Below are 16499 nucleotides of genomic sequence, written 5' to 3' on the forward strand. Positions count from 1 at the left end.
GTTGAAACTAAATAAGTGATCTAATGGTAGTAGTTTGACCACCTTCTATTATATATTTAAATTAGAATTTAAGATTTTTGATGATAATTACTTCTGAATACAGCTATTTCTCATTTTGTGGTACTGCATAGGCCTTATCACCATTAAGTACGTAAGATGTCCCATACTCTGAGGAGCGTAGGGGACGATGCGGGAGACCCACACTGTTGTACTAGGCAAGGTCCTAGTGGAGGTGGTTTGCCATTGCCTTCCTCTGACCGTAATGTGGATGAATAATGATGATGAAGACGACACAACAACACACAGTCATCACGAGGCAGGAAAATACCCTGACCCCGCCAGGAATCGAACCCGGGACCCATGCACGGGGAAGCGAAAATGCTACCACAAGACCACTAGCTGTGGACTTATTATCATCAATAAAAATAAATTGTGGGCCTTAGCTTGTGCAAATAACTAATTTATACCTATTATAAAAGTGTATGTGCGCATGTATGTTTCACATCTCATCATAAACCACTGCAGCAGCTTCAACAAAACTTCATACATAAATCACCTGCTGTATCTAAAGAACCACTATGGTGGTAAGAATGATCTATATTTGAAAACAGTGTGGAGTGGAGATGACAAAGAAGCATAACTCATGATGCATAATGAGAGCACTCAGTGACATGCTACAAACTTTGTGTTATTTCAAATATTTACAAGACCTGCTTTCACTCACACACCCCACAAAATGGTGAAAGGAAAAAGCCTATAGCTTACTACGTTTTCACTGTTCATACAGTAAAACTGTCACATCAAGCATGACTTTTTAATTAATTACTTCTTTACTAATAACTCTGTCCAGAACATATTATGCAGATAGTATTCATATATATTACTGAATGTACCTTATTTTATTATACGAAACATTTTATTATACAAAACATAGTTCAGGAGATATGGCATCATAAACAATGAGCTGCAGGGTGAAATTCATTAGAGATATAGGTGAAATATGCTTATAAATATGTGTGAAATATGTTAAAATACATATGAGAGAAGGAAAGTTGCTACTCACCATATAGTGGAGATGCTGAGTCGTGATAGGCACAACAAAAAGATTCACACAATTAAAGCTTTCAGCCATTAAGGCCTTTGTCAGCAGTAGACACACATACACGCATGCGTGCGCGCGCACACACACACACACACACACACACACACACACACACACACACACACACACACACACGCAACCAGTGTGGTCTCAGTTCTCTGAGACTGCAGACGTGTGCAAGTTGCGTCTATATGTGTGTGTGTGTGTGTGTGTGTGTGTGTGTGTGTGTGTGTGTGTGTGTGTGTGTCTACTGCTGACAAAGGCCGTAATGGCTGAAAGCTTTAATTGTGCGAATCTTTTTGTTGTGCCTATCATGGCTCATCATCTCCGCTATATAGTGAGTAGCAACTTTCCTTCTCTGGTATTGTTACATTCCATCCTGGATTTTCCATTGTTTGAAATACATATGATGTGTTTGTATGTGGGCAAAGCTGTGGGTAAAAAAATACTTCAGAACCCCTGTATCGATTTCAACCAAACTTGGTACACACATTACTTATTACCTGGAAAGAAATACTGTGGGCATGAGATCCAGCAACCTCCTATTAGTGTGGTGGTGATAATGCGGAGAGGGAAAGGGGGGAGAAAGAGAGGGAAAGATGGAGATGGGCAAGGAAGAGATTGACACAGGTATGGGGGAGAAAGATATTGACACAGGTATGAGGGAGAAAGAGATTGATACAGGTATGGGGGAGAAAGAGATTAACAAAGGGAGGGGAGGGGCAAATGGACAGAGAAAGGGAGAAGAGGGGGGAAGAGGAGATGTGCAGAGAGGCGAAGGGGGATGAGGAGATTGGCAGAGAAAGGGATGACTAAAAGATGGACAGAGACAGGGGGGAGGAGTAGATGGACTGAGAGTGGGGGGGGGGGGGGGGGGAAGAGAAGATGGACAGAGAGACAGGAAGGAGGAAGTGGTAAGAGAAAGGGAAGAGGAGATGTATAGACCAAGAGGGGAAGAGGGGCTGGACAGAGAGAGGGGAGAGGAGGAGATGAACGGAGACTGGGTGGTGGAGAAGATGTACAGAGAGCAGACATTCCTGTAATGTAACTGATCCATTACACTTTCTGAACATGGCACATAACTGACCATGGCCTAAAAAACATAAACATGTGCAGTTTAAGCAAATGCGCCTGTGTCTAGTGAAGTCCTAGACTATTAAGGGTGGCCCTGCAACTCCCCATTTCACAGCACAGCTCAACAAATCTGCATGTGAGGTCATTGCAGAATCACCTGTGCCTGTGGTTTAAACTCTTCACCCACCTCCAAACCAAAGGATCGTAACCTGCTGTGGGTGTGATGGTGCGAACTGAGAGCCATAAATCCATCTCATGTGAACTCGGGCATCAGGCAACATTCATGGTGACATGATCAGCATTTTTCTGCCAACTATTTTCTTGACAGGCTGCATGTTCCTTAACAATCGAGCTCCAAATGTACATGATATCTGCCTTTTGAGTTTGTCCAGATCTTTCAGGAATCAGTACACTATTCTGAGTTTAAAATAATGAATTATTGTACATTCATTTCCACTGCAATTTTTGCATGCTAGATGCATGCTATGAGGGTCATTAAATAATAAAACAGAAAAACAGCTTTACCAGCAGGAAAAGAGTCTATTAAATCAATGCAGTTTTGTGTGTATTTATCTATGTAATCCTTTCCTACATCTATGCATTTTTCCCATATTCTTACAAGTCTCCTTAACCTCTAAATTAAAATACTCCTTAACTTTGGTATTGAAGCAAGTTATGTACATTTTTCTTTACCTCTTTGTTACTGTTGATGTCATGCGTAAAAGCTGCTTCCATTAAATCAAATGATTAAAAATCTAAAGGGGCAAGGACAGCACTGAAAGAAGGATGAGGTAGGAGCTCCCAGCCTACTTCACCAGTAGTTTCCAACATCAATTGTGTCATATGAGGTTGAGTGTTCTCTTCAAGGAGAAGCATGCCTTTCCTCTCCATCTTTGACATTTTGTCTTCAGAGCAGTCTTGATGATTATAAAAAATTTTGGGAGAACTGCTGGATGTCTTGTAACTTGCTGGTATTTCATTGCAGAATCTTCTGGCTGTCTTCAGGTAAATATTGATGAGCAATGCACTAAGATCCCCTATTTAAGATCCCACCAGTACATGTGTAGTATTCCTAGTTGGCATTGCACATGAATTGCTTGAAGACATGCATTTCCACTGTAAGCCTGTGTGCTGCTCTGCATGCGCACCATAGTAAAAGCTTGCCTCTTCAATACCAACACAAGTTTTCTTCACACGATAAGATTGTAGTAGGATGACACAAACACCATCAGGTGTGGCCAGTACTTGGGTGGATGACCGTCCAGGTAAGCCATGCGCTGTTAATATTTTCCCCTTTACATTTACAGCAGAGGGAACAGGAGGGGTGGTGGCGTGAAGTCGTTGATAATCAGTCTTTGCACCAAATGTCCCGGATTCAATTCCAAATCTCTACATGGCGTATCATGAAGTGAAGGCATGCGACACTGTCAATGATGATCCATCTATCAGATTGGGACATTAAACTTGGGAGCCACCTTCAGGCTCTTTCATCATCTTAAACACAAATATGACACTACACACACACTCATCAGAGTCACTACACTTAACAGATACTCTTTCATATACAGCTTTCATACTTCATTAGGGAAAGGTGCCTACGGGTGAAAATGATAGGTAAAACCTATCCTGCCTTTCAGGGTCTTTCAGCCATTCGTACCATATGACTTTACTACTAAAATGATTTTGAGCTTAGTGCAACTGTAGTGTTTGTGTTCTTTGTGATGAATGATAAACTCTCTGGGAATTCATGTTTCACAAACCCTATGGTAGTTCAGTTTGTTTTTAATGATAAAATGAGTTGTACCGACACTAACTTATCATTTATAGCAGTATGTTGAACTGTAAGTCATTGGTCTTCTTCAGTAAGCGAATGAATACGAGCTAGCAATGCCAGGGTTGGTATCAGTACTGGAGTAGTATTTGTCAGTTATGCTTTTGCCACCATTTCTAAACTTTTTCACCTGCACATAAAAACTCACATGTGTCATGCAACTGCTCTCATATTGTTTGTTCATCTGAGAGAATGTTTTTGATAGTTCTACACTTTCCTAAAGTAAAAACTGGATCACAGAAAGCTGTTCTTCAAAAGTATTCTCTTTGAGTGAGCATGAGCATGCCATCCTAAGACATTAGAATTTATGTTTAAATAAATGTTAATTGATCAAACTACAGCATTCTTCACTGGGTTGCCAACTAACATTTACAAAAGTTTGAATTCTCTGTATCATGTACTGCCTTCACTATGTATGTTAGTCCATTTAATTAATGAATGAACATCATATTTTTCATCCTGTTCTCTCAGTAATCACTGTAAAACATTAAAATACAAATTAATTGCACTCCATCTAAATAGAATTCTTAATTTCCTACAAGTAATTTTGCCCAAGTGTTTGACACTAATCTCACTAAACCCAACATTTTTGTTTATGTCCTTTTTTCTTGTTTTCCAGTCAGTCCATTCTTTCTTCAATTTGATGTCCATGGCATTGAGGGAAATTTGGATTCTGTTTATCTGTTTGGTATTATCCTCCAAACAACAGTTATATTTTATTTCATATGAGCTGATTTCCAGATTAATTTTTATCCCATTATGTATCATGTAGGAAAAAGGAATGAAATGTCAGTCCCATAGGCTTTTTTCCAGACAATAAGTCATAAGTTGTCTGATGACGCTCCAAGTATTCCAGATTGATGCTTTACAGGTCACCCCTTGGGGTTAAGCCTCATCATAACTATCACCGATCCGCCTATAAACTCCTGACACTGTGGATTTGATACTAATATTATTCATTCTCTGTTTCTTTTATATGTCCCCATTTCACACCCCTAGGGGTGCTAGAGGTTTCGTACTCCAGGTGTGTCGAGTCTGGTTGAAATTGCTTCTGATGCTCCAGAGATATGTTCAAATAACACATTTTCCACCTTGCTCCTAGGGTTGCCCTACTGCCACAGTATTTTTCCTAGATTTATAACCACAGGTGTTTGATTGAAATTGCTTCATGTATTCCAGATCTATGCTTACATATCACCCTTTTCTCTCCCTACCCCCACCCTCATCCCTAGATGTCGTAGGGGTGTCCTAGCTTGTATGTACCACATTAGTTTGAAATTGTTCAAAGCACTTCTGAGCTATGCTGGAAAACACACACACATCTCTTTATAATGTTTTAATTTTTCAACACTTATGTATTGTACTGTAAGACACAAACAACAGCACGGCCACAATGGACCAAAGGTTATTCTTCTTCCACATACTTGCGAACAACAGTTGAGAAGATAGACACAAACATAGAAACAATCTAAGTACTGATATAAGCAGCTGCTTGCAATATGTGTGAACACAATATGAGAGTGAGTGCGTGCCCTGCACTGCACTTATAAAGAGGACGGCTCTGGTAGACAGCACGCCAGATGCTCTGCCATGTGGACAAGTCATGTGGCCCACCACAGGTGGCCTCTTGTTGCCAGCCAATGCAGGTGCCATTGGCGGAATATTTGAAGTGGCCTAGTGCCATGATATATATCCAAGTATTATGTACTGGATTACAGCAACTTACACCGAAGTCCCAACCCAGTTACATATTCCATAAGCACAATTTCTGTCACCAACTTTTTTCCCACTCATTCTCTTCCTCCACTCTCAGTTATATCTCTCTCCTTCTTCCCCCCCCCCCCCCCAAAGACTGTTGAGTACTTATCAGGATAAACAAATATTTCTTTGTGAGCCAGGGAAAGAACACCTACTAATCGGCTGCTGAAACAGAAACAGTTCAAGTGGACCTAACAGGCATGTAAATGAAAAATAAAATGTTAACTCTCTAGATTTTGGAAACTTCTTAGCAGATTCTTCATTGATAAAATAAGACGGATGGTAAATGGGGAAAAGTAAAGAAATGTTATACAAGATACACAGACAAATAAAGAGCATACAAAATCCTAAACAGAGAGAGAGACAGAAGGTGCAAGAGAGAAAACAGAAGTGTCACTAGACTGAGATTAAATAATGAGATGCAGGCAACTGATAAGTGAAAGAAAGAAGGAATAATCAGAAAGAAATTACAGGAAGCAAGTGGAAGGAACCAGTTTGAGAGGTTCACACGGCAAGCTACATAGTAGAGCTGCTAAAAAGGTAGCTCATACAGCATATCTTATTTTATACCTATTTCTTAACTGGAGAGTAAGTTGTTTCTACACTCATCAAAACAAGTTTTGCATCACCTCGGTTCTGAGAATTCCAGAACCTGTACAGAAAATTGGAATAGAGATCAACAAAAATATCATTTCTGCCCTTCTTATTGCCCATGAAAACCACACATTGCATGTTGTACCACCATACAGAGACATTCAGAGGTGGTGGTCAAGGTTGCTGTACACACCAGTACCTCTAATACCCAGTAGCATGTCCTCTTGCATTGATGCATGCCTGTATTCGTTGTGGCATAGTATCCACAAATTCATCAACGCACTGTTGGTCCAGATTTTCTCCCTCCTCAATGGCAACTTGGTGTAGATCCCTCAGAGTGGTTGGTGGGTCACGTCATTCATAAACAGCCCTTATCAATCTATCCCAGGCATGTTTGATAGGGTTCATGTCTGTAGAACATGCTGGCCAGTCTAGTGGAGCGATGTTGTTATCCCGATGGAAGTCATCCACATGTGCATGATTGGGCCGCGAACTGTCGTAAATGAAGACGAATGCCTTGCCAATATGATTGCACTATCGGTTGGAGGATGGCATTCACGTATCGTACAGCCGTTACAGTGCCTTCCATGACCTCCAGCAGCATACGTCGACTCCACATAATGCCACACCAAAACAGCAGGGAACCTCCACCTTGCTGCACTCGCTGGACAGTGTGTCTAAGGCGTTCAGCCTGACTGGGCTGCCGAAAAACACGTCTCCAACGATTGTCTAGTTGAAGGCATATGTGACACTCATCGATGAAGAGAATGTGATGTCAATCCCGAGCATTCCATTTTGGATGTTGTTGGGCCCATCTCTACCGCGCTGCACAGTGCCATGGTAGCAAAGATGGACCTAGCCATGGACGTTGGGAGTGAAGTTGCACGTCATGCAGCCTATTGCGCACAGTTTGAGTCGTAACACAACGTCCTGTGGCTGCATGAAAAGCATTATTCAACATGGTGGTGTTGTTGTCAGGGTTCCTTCGAGCCATAATCCATATGTAGCGGCCATCCACTGGAGTAGTAGCCTTTGGGTGGCCTGAGTGAGGCATGTCATCGACAGTTCCTGTCCTCTGTATCTCCTCCATGCCTGAACATCACTTTGGTTCACTCTGAGACGTTTGGATACTTCCCTTGTTGAGAACCATTCCTGGCACAAAGTAACAATGCAAACATGATCAAACCGTGGTATTGACCATATAGGCATGGTTGAACTATAGACAACATGAGCCATGTACCTCCTTCCTGGTGGAATGACTGGAACTGGTCGGCTGTCAGACCACCTCCATCTAATAGGCACTGTTCATGCATTGTTGTTTACACCTTTGGGGGGTTCAGTGACATCTCTGAACAGTCAAAGGAACTGTGTCTGTGATACAGTGTCCACAGTCAACATCTATCTTCAGGAGTTCTGCAAACCAGAGTGATTCAAAACTTTTTTTGATGTGTGTATTTCAACAAATGTTCCTCCATTATTTTCATATTGTGAATAATTATGAGCCTTTGATTAATTTGAAATACAAATACTAAATGCCTTACATTAGCTTTGTGAGTATTTAGAAACAATCACTTTAAAAGTTAGATCCAAACTACACCTCTGCTTCCTTTCTTAAATTTAATGAAATGCATTTCTGAAACTTGGCATTTTTGGGGTAAAATTAATAATTTGTGTGAATTACAGACAACTTCAAGATCAGGAGTCAGGGCGCAGCTTGGTAGCACCACATGACTTGCGAGAGTTGATGGCTGTACTGCCAAATGTTGACCTCTCTGAGACTCTGGAGATACCACGGGTATTCCGCTGTGATGAGCAGACTCTCCCATGTGATCACACAAGCCGATATCGCAGTACTACTGGCTGGTGCAACAATCTCCGACGTCCAGAACTTGGAAAATCCTTAAGGGCATTTGCTCGCCTACTACCTCCTGCTTATCATGACGGTATTTAAAGCAGATATCTATTAATTTTTTGAAATGGGGGCAACATTTTAAGTAGTGCAGATGGAAATGTATAACCAATGTAAACAGGAAATATTCTTCTGACTTGGGAGAAATCATTTACGGGATGCAACAAGGCTCAATCTTAGGTTCACTATTGTTTCACATATATGTAAATGACCTTCCATCTAATATACAACAAGCAGAATTAGTTCTTTTTGCAGATGACACTAGTATATGTACATAAATCGGTGTTCTTAAAAGTATTACTGAGTGATTTTCTAAGAATGATCTCGTTCTCCATATCAAGAAGGCCCAATATATTAAGTTCTGCGTATCTAGAGGTACTAACCAATGATAAAGTGTAACACATGGTGAAGAAATGATAACTTGGATCTGCGATTATGTTTTTCACAGAAAACTTGGAATGCTATATCTACGTGCAGCAATTGCTCCTGGATATTTGATGATGAATAAACTCCAAAATGCATCACTTGAACAATACAATAATTGCTTGCCTGATGTTTGACTTTCACCATTGAGATTCACTCATCCTGAATACAGAACTACTAACTGTTTCAAGACTGACGACGGATAACAAGAGATAAATGAAATATTTTTTTGTGCGTGATATAATTACAAATTAGCAGTTTTTGGATTTTTTCTATTACTTATACAGTGAAACCTTGCTTCTTGCCAAATTTCATGATTCTAGGTCAATGGGAAGTACCCTGCAGTTTTTGATGGGTGAATTTGCGAGTATCAAAGTATGTGACATAAATGACCTTACCTTTTGATTACATTGACTTACCACCAAGGGAGTACAGACCTTAGTAAGTGACATAAATTTCAACTTGATACATCTTTCTGTTTCTCAGAAAAAGGGATCGTAATGGATGGACGGACTGACAGTGAGTCTAGTAACAAATTACAGAAAATTTTTTTCATGTGATATAATTTCAAATTTACAGTGCTAAGAGTTTTTCCTTTGACTGCACTGCAAAACTTTGCTTCTTGCAAAATTTCATGATTTTGGGTGAACAGGTAGGTTTTGATGAGTGAGTTTTCAAATATCAAAATATGTGACATAAATGGCCCTATCTTTTGAGTGAATTGATGTAGAAATTTCAAATGTTTATACAGCTAAGGGACCATATACCTTAATATGGACATAAATTTAAACATGATACTTACACCTGTCCCTGAGAAAAAGGGTAACATTTATATGGTAGTAAATCACCAGTACAGTGTAGGGGAGTCTTTCTGACAGTTATGTCTCTCTTTTATGTATACCTTAAACTGTCCTGCATTCTTGAAGGTTTTCCTCCAGAGTGGGTTCTTTATACATTAACAAATGAATTAATAAATATTAAAGCAACTCATTGTCACATTCAGCAGATTAAGACCATTATTTAATAAGATAGCAAATTTCACAGTTGAGTTGCAACATAACTTTTTTAATGAATCTCTAAATATGATTTACTTTTGTATATCTTTCAAAATGGGTTACACTGTTCTGAAAGAAAAACAAAGTAAGGTTATTGTTTTGGCTTCAGGTGTCGGAAGTCCTCGAGCTATGTCAGTTACTGGAAAACCATTGCCTAGCCCACGACTTATCTCAGTGAACGTTCATCCTGACACTAGTCAACCACATGTTAAATACTCTCTGATGTTCATGCAGTTTGGTCAGCTGTTGGATCATGATCTTACTCACACACCTGTCAACAAAGGTGAGTGCCTGTAGTACAATAGTTTCTACACCAAGTTATGGATATTTTATTCTTCTGTAAATTTTTTTCTTTTATTTTTATCTCCCTGTTTTTCCCATATTATGTTATTAGTTTATGTTCTAGTTCTTATCATATCATCATCACCCGTTTTAAAAAGATATATTGCATCAAATGAAACATTCAAACAAGAAAACTAATAAATTATGAGACAGGACTGTTGGTGAGTTCTTACCTTTAGGAGATGAGGTATATAGTACTTTCAGTACACATGTAAAAGTACATGTCACTACTGAAAATATTTGTTATTTCCTCAGGGAAGAGAGAGGGACAGGGTATGGAAGGTCAGAAATGAAGGGCAGATCACTCACACCTCAGGACGAGAGTGACCCACCTGTAGTGAGAACAAGGGTAGCCAAAGGTGAAAGGGGAGGTATCAGAGCGAGTAGCTCAGAGATAGTACACTGGTGAGCACTGTGCACAGTCTTTCTAGGGATGCTGAGGACAGAGTAAGAAGTACAGATAAATTAGGAGGAAGAGAAATGAATAGGGTAATTAACAACTTGGAGGGACAAAAAAGACCAATGAGAAAAAGAGGAAGGAGGATAACAGAGATGAAAAGACAAAAACGGTAAAGAAATTAATTAAATGTGACATAAATGAAATGTATTAAAATATAATGACAAAATAATCGTAATGAAAAACAAGGAGGAAGGGTGTTAATCCTTTGCACTCTGTAATAAGGACATGCATCCTTATTTAAATTGTCACTTCCCTCCTCTCCCCTGGACAGCAAGCACATCACAGAGAATTGCGCGAGTCTCTTTGTGGAAACGTGAGGCCTCTGACCAACCATTAGGCTATAAATTAAAAAAAAGTACTCGTTCATTCAAATTTACTTACTTAAGCAGTACAATACAAAACTTTATTCTGTGATATATTTTGAAACACTTCAGGGTGGATTGTTTTGATCATCATTTCATTCTAATAATTTACAAATGAATATAAGGGGAAAGGGAATATCCAAAACTGTGGCAATTATAGAGGGATAAAACTGATGTCCAACACAATGAAGACCCGGGAAAGGATAATTGAGAAGAGGGTGCATCTAGAAACTGAAGTATGTGAAAAACAGTTTGGATTTATTCCAGGAAGAGGAACAACTGATGCAATATTTGCACTAAGGCAACTGATAGAGGCATAGAGAAGTACAAACTGAACTGCATATGGCCTTTATCAATCTTGAGAAGGCATATGACAGAGTGCCAAGACAAGAGATATGGAGATGTCTGAGAAGTAAATGCCTGCCAGAAAAATATATCAGGGTGGTAGAAGACATATATGAAGGTGCAATGACACAAGTCAGGAGCAGTGTAGATGCCACAAAGGCATTTCCAGTGAGAGTAGGACTACATCAGGGATCTGCTCTCAGCCCATATCTCTTCAACCTTCTCATGGATGTACTAGTCAAAGATGTGAAAAAAGAGGCTCCTTGGAGCATGATGTTTGCCGATGATGTTGTAATCTGTGAACCTACCCAGGAGGCACTTCAAGACAAGCTTGAACAGTGGAGAAAAGCTCTAGAGGAAAGGGGAATGAGAATTAGCAGGGTGAAAACAGAGTACATGTGTACAAAGGATGCCAAAGATCTATATATTAATCTGCAAGGAGAACAACTGAAGCTGGTCAAGAAATTTAAATACCTAGGCTCTTACATAAAAAGTGGTGGAGGACTGGAGGCTGAAATACAGCACAGGATAAGTAGTGGATGGATGAACTGGAGGAAACTGAGCAGAGGACTGTGTGATAAGAAGGTAACCTGAAGAATGAAAGGAAAGCTTTACAAGTCTGTGGTGAGGCCTGCGATGCTGTGTAGTACAGAAACGTGGCCAGTTACAAAAGGCCAAGATAAAAAGATGGAAGTGCCAGAAATGAGAATGTTAAGATGGATAAGTGGGCTGACATGAAAGGATAGACTAAGGAATGAGTACATCAGGGGTACAGTGAAAGTGGGGCCCATAGGGAAGAAGATCCAAGAAAATAGGCTAAGATGGTATGGACATGTGCAGAGAAGAGGGGAGTACTATGTGGGGAGAAGAGTTGAAGACCTAGAAATTGAAGGATCAAAGAGAAGAGAAAGACTGAAACTGAGATGGAAAGACAAGGTAGCAGGGGACCTACGGGATAAAGGATGGCTCAGAAAAGAAGCACTGGATAGGCATTTATGGAAGAGAAGGATCCAGCAAAGCAATGCCAACCCCACATGACGTGGCTGAGATGATGATGATTTCCAAATAAATCACTATCATTATCAAAATCATTGTTGTCAAAATCATTCTCATTTTCATTTAGGCATCAGTCCTGTAAAAGCTTTAGAATCTGTACCTCAGAAAGGGCTCTGTGTGAAGAACTAGCCACTTCCCATCTATTACCTTGAATGGAATAATTACAACCTTTCTCTTGACACAACTGTTACCGTTTGAGACGAAGTTAACACAGGCTTCCCTAGATGGCACTACCATGCAGCATTGATGCTTAGTACAGTCTAAGCAGTGGAGTATATGAGGGATAGAAAAAATCTTATCAAATGATGCTCAACATTGGAATGGAAAACAAAATTCACAGTGCCATTGGAATGGAAAGGGTTAATAGAGGTTAAGTCTCAGAGGTTGTTGGAATGTGAAGAAGTGTTGGAGTGAAAGTTCATATCTGGGTCATTCCATATCAAATCACCCAATAAAAAATAAATTTTACACGCACCTCCTTAGATTGTCATGAAATTTGGCTCAAATGGTTCTAATACCATCCTGACAACACCTGAAATTTTTTTCTGTATCTCTTATAGTTTTTTTTTTAATAAATTTTTAAAGCTTTTATGTTTTCCATTTTCTGAACCTTCGGAAATGGTAAATTTAATTTGTATTCGAAACTTTAAAATTGCTTATCTTAAAAACTCTTTTAGATAACATCATGAATTTTGGCAGCAAGTTTATTTATTATACATATTTGAAGATAAAAATGATACTATTAAAATATATTAATATTTTCTATGAAAAAAAATATATGTATTTTTTTTCTTTTTTTTTTTATGGATGTTTTGTTTTATAAGAATTGCAATATCTAGAGTCTCAAACCTGATAGAATGCTCAAATTTGTTTTAATTTACTCTTAAACATATAGGCTACTTGATAAAACAAAAATAATGATGGCTTTTTAACATGTTTATTAATTATAGTAGATTACATTAGAATTATGTACAAAGATAGTGTACTTACGACACTTATGTATAACTCAATTGATTGCTTGAAACATTGAATTTTTTGAGTAATTTTGCCTTTTTAATAAACATTAATGCTGATTTAAACTGTTTTTCCACTTCATCCAAGAGCTTTCAGTTCTTTTGATACAGTCTTTTTTGAAGTAATACATTTTTCCAGTGCCGCTTGATTGAGGTGCGTGTACTACACAGACTATGTGCTCCAAAGGCACTATGCAAGAATCTTCTCTTTCAGGACAATAAAATGATGCAGCTGGTCCTGAAGGATGTAGAAATAGAATTTCTGCATCTTCTTCATCATTGAATATTGTTTTTACCAGTCCAAAGTACCAGTTACCATCATAATTTGCAGCCACATAGCTATTTATGGATGGTTCAACACGAACCCAATCAGAAGAAGAATGGAAAGAAAAGACTAAGGAGGGTTTTACACTATCTGTAGTCCTTCTAATTTCAAGGTTGTTTGTTGGAAGTGGTTTGAAGTTATGAAAACTTCTTGTTCCAGGAATGGTTCGGGTTGCTGAAAAACGTTTTTCTAGTTTTAACCATAGCAAATCAGCTTCTTTTTTGTCAATAAAGTGAAAATGAATGTTTTCAATATTTTTTCACAAAACTTGTACACATCGATTGCTGTCATTATTTGTTCTTCGTCTGAAAGCTGTAGACTGGCTTTCCTTAAAATTCTTTTAATAGTTCCTCCTAGGCCATCACAAATTGACTTCCCATGACTTGTTGCAAAAAAAGAGTGTTGGGCCTTCAAATTAAAGTCTCTCAAGTGTTCAGTCAAATTTTTAAAACTGTTTCTATTTCTGTACTGCCCAGCACAACCATCTGTAAAGTAGTGAACTGAGTCAATGTCAGTATGATGTAATGACAACCACTTTGTAATTTCTTTTTGTACAAAGTTAACAAAACCAGTGTCATGTTCTTGGTCATCACTAATAAAATAGTGGTTGGAAACAAAAACATTGTTTTCCTCATTTCTTAGAAAAACTCCAACTGGGTGTAGAGTACAACCACTTCTATTCCAGTGGTAACTTTGGATCTCATTTTGTATAACAAAGGAATAATTTTCACTGAAATCCATCACAATAATTGCTGTTTTGGGTGGTAGGTCTTCTTTCAATCTTTTAAAGGCTGCTGATTGGGATTTTGCTATAAACGAGTGTGGGGTGAGCTTTTCCAATGGCCTAACCAATAAAGAAATGTAGTCTTCAACACTGATAGACTGTTTGATCATTTCTGCCCTGTCTGTGTTAACCCACTGACTGATTACTATTTCTTCTTCTAAATCATAATCTTCACTTAGTTTTTCAGTTAAGTACTCAGTTAGTGCAGTATTTGCAGGACAGCTGTCGCAATGATGTAGCATGCAGTTTTGGTTTTCCGTGTTACACACAAGCATCTTAATTAGGTCTTTATAAGATTCTTCAATTTTCACGGCATCCAGTAATAGTTTAACATTCTGGTGGATACTGCATACACATACAGTGTGTGTGCCTGCAGCACCAGCAAGGATACACCATTTAGGTCTCAAGAAACAAAATTTTGAAAATCCTACTTCTACCTCGGGATTCTCCCATTTGAAAGAATAATAGAGTTCTCTCAAGTTACACAAAATGAGTCTTTTTTGCATGTACACATTTTTTTGAACACTTACTTTGTCTTTTGTTCCAGGTAGCACTCTGGAACTTTCATCCTTTTCATAAAAATCTGTTACAAGTCTTACTGTATTTTCAGAAAGAGTTTTACCTTTTTTTGGAGCAGGAGTTTCCAAAATACCCTTTTCAGATTTTAGCTTTCTAGCTTGTCACACCATGTACTCACTTACATTAAATTCTTTCATCACTTTATTTCGACTCCAAGAATCTGGACCCAAGGTCAGAATCTGGATTTTTATAGACCTCCCAACAGATGAAATCTTCTCTTTCATAAGAGAAATAATTACATCAAAATCCTTTGCTTTCTCAGCCACACTTGTATGTTCTTCGTCATCATCAGAACTTGGTGCATCATATTTTAATGCTTTTGAAACCACCTTTTTTGCAGTCTTTTCAATACTGCTAACCTTCCTTTTAAAATAAGACCCTTTACTTTGTTCTGACAAGCCATGAAGCTTTATCGGTGTTAAACCTAAATTATCAAGAGCAATGTTTGTTTGTACGAGGGATTCATTTCTGGATTCCAATGATTCTAATTCAACCATGACTTCATCATCTGTTTCACTTTCATTGACTTCAACTCTTAATTTTTCCTCACAAAAGTTACGGCATATTGAGCAAAGCTTTTGTCCAGGTTTTATGCTAATATTTTTTTGGCAGTAATTGTTTAGAAAGATCCAAGCCTACACTTCTCAACAATTTTTTATGGGCTTTTTGTGTTTTTTTTAGTGGGTCTACACATGTTGTTTGATACTTTTCAAAAACATTTAAAAAGTAGTAGCTGTGGTGTGAACATATATTCTTAAATTCACACAGATTTATTTCAGTTCGTAAGTGGATCAAATCTTTTTCTTCCTCTCAATTCAGATACCGGTTGTAACTTTTTTGAAGGTGTGTAGGTTGTTTGGAAACAGATTTTTTAAATAACCCTACGCTACAGGTTTGAATATCTCGCATACTGATTTCACTTTTGGTCTGATTACTGTTCTGGTTACTTTTATAGGATATTGGAAAAGAATCTCTGTAAACTAAGTAACAGTACTTACTGAAAGTTGGAATAAACTTAATAAAATACTATCCAAGCACTATTTAACACTGTAATAATTTTTTACTTCAAAACACAGGAGTAACAAAACAAAATCCAAGCATACATTGTTACTCCTAGAAGACAAAAACTTATTTTCGGTGTCTAAGTCACTTGGTACTTTTTATTTTTAAAATATAATTAATATTATTTTAAAAATTAGATAACTACTAAACAGGTTAAAAAGCCAACATAATTTTTCTTTTATCTAATAGCCTATACAATTAAGAGTATTTTAAAACAAATTTGAGCTTTCTATAAGGTCTGAGACTCCAGATATTGCAGTTTTTGTAAAACTAAACATCTGTTAGTTAAAAAAACAAAAACAAAAAACAACAACAACAACTTGAAATTTTTTTTTCATTTGGAAGATTTTAATATATCTTTATGGTATTTTTTTTAACATTTAGATATAATACACAAACTTATTCCAAAATTTCATACTGATATC

At 38.0% G+C, this 16499-nt stretch overlaps 1 protein-coding gene across 1 annotated transcript in view; it reads left to right on the forward strand.

The window, feature by feature from the left end:
• The window catches only part of LOC124596979, an 87542-nt gene that overhangs the window by 65485 nt on the left and 5558 nt on the right, over positions 1-16499 (forward strand). Inside the window, exons 15-16 of the mRNA XM_047135913.1 lie at positions 8043-8302; positions 9856-10029. Of these exons, the coding sequence (XP_046991869.1) occupies positions 8043-8302; positions 9856-10029 (434 nt within the window). The remainder of the gene's footprint in view (positions 1-8042; positions 8303-9855; positions 10030-16499) is intronic.

The sequence above is a fragment of the Schistocerca americana genome, chromosome 1, assembly GCF_021461395.2.
Source record: "Schistocerca americana isolate TAMUIC-IGC-003095 chromosome 1, iqSchAmer2.1, whole genome shotgun sequence".
NCBI lineage: Eukaryota > Metazoa > Arthropoda > Insecta > Orthoptera > Acrididae > Schistocerca > Schistocerca americana.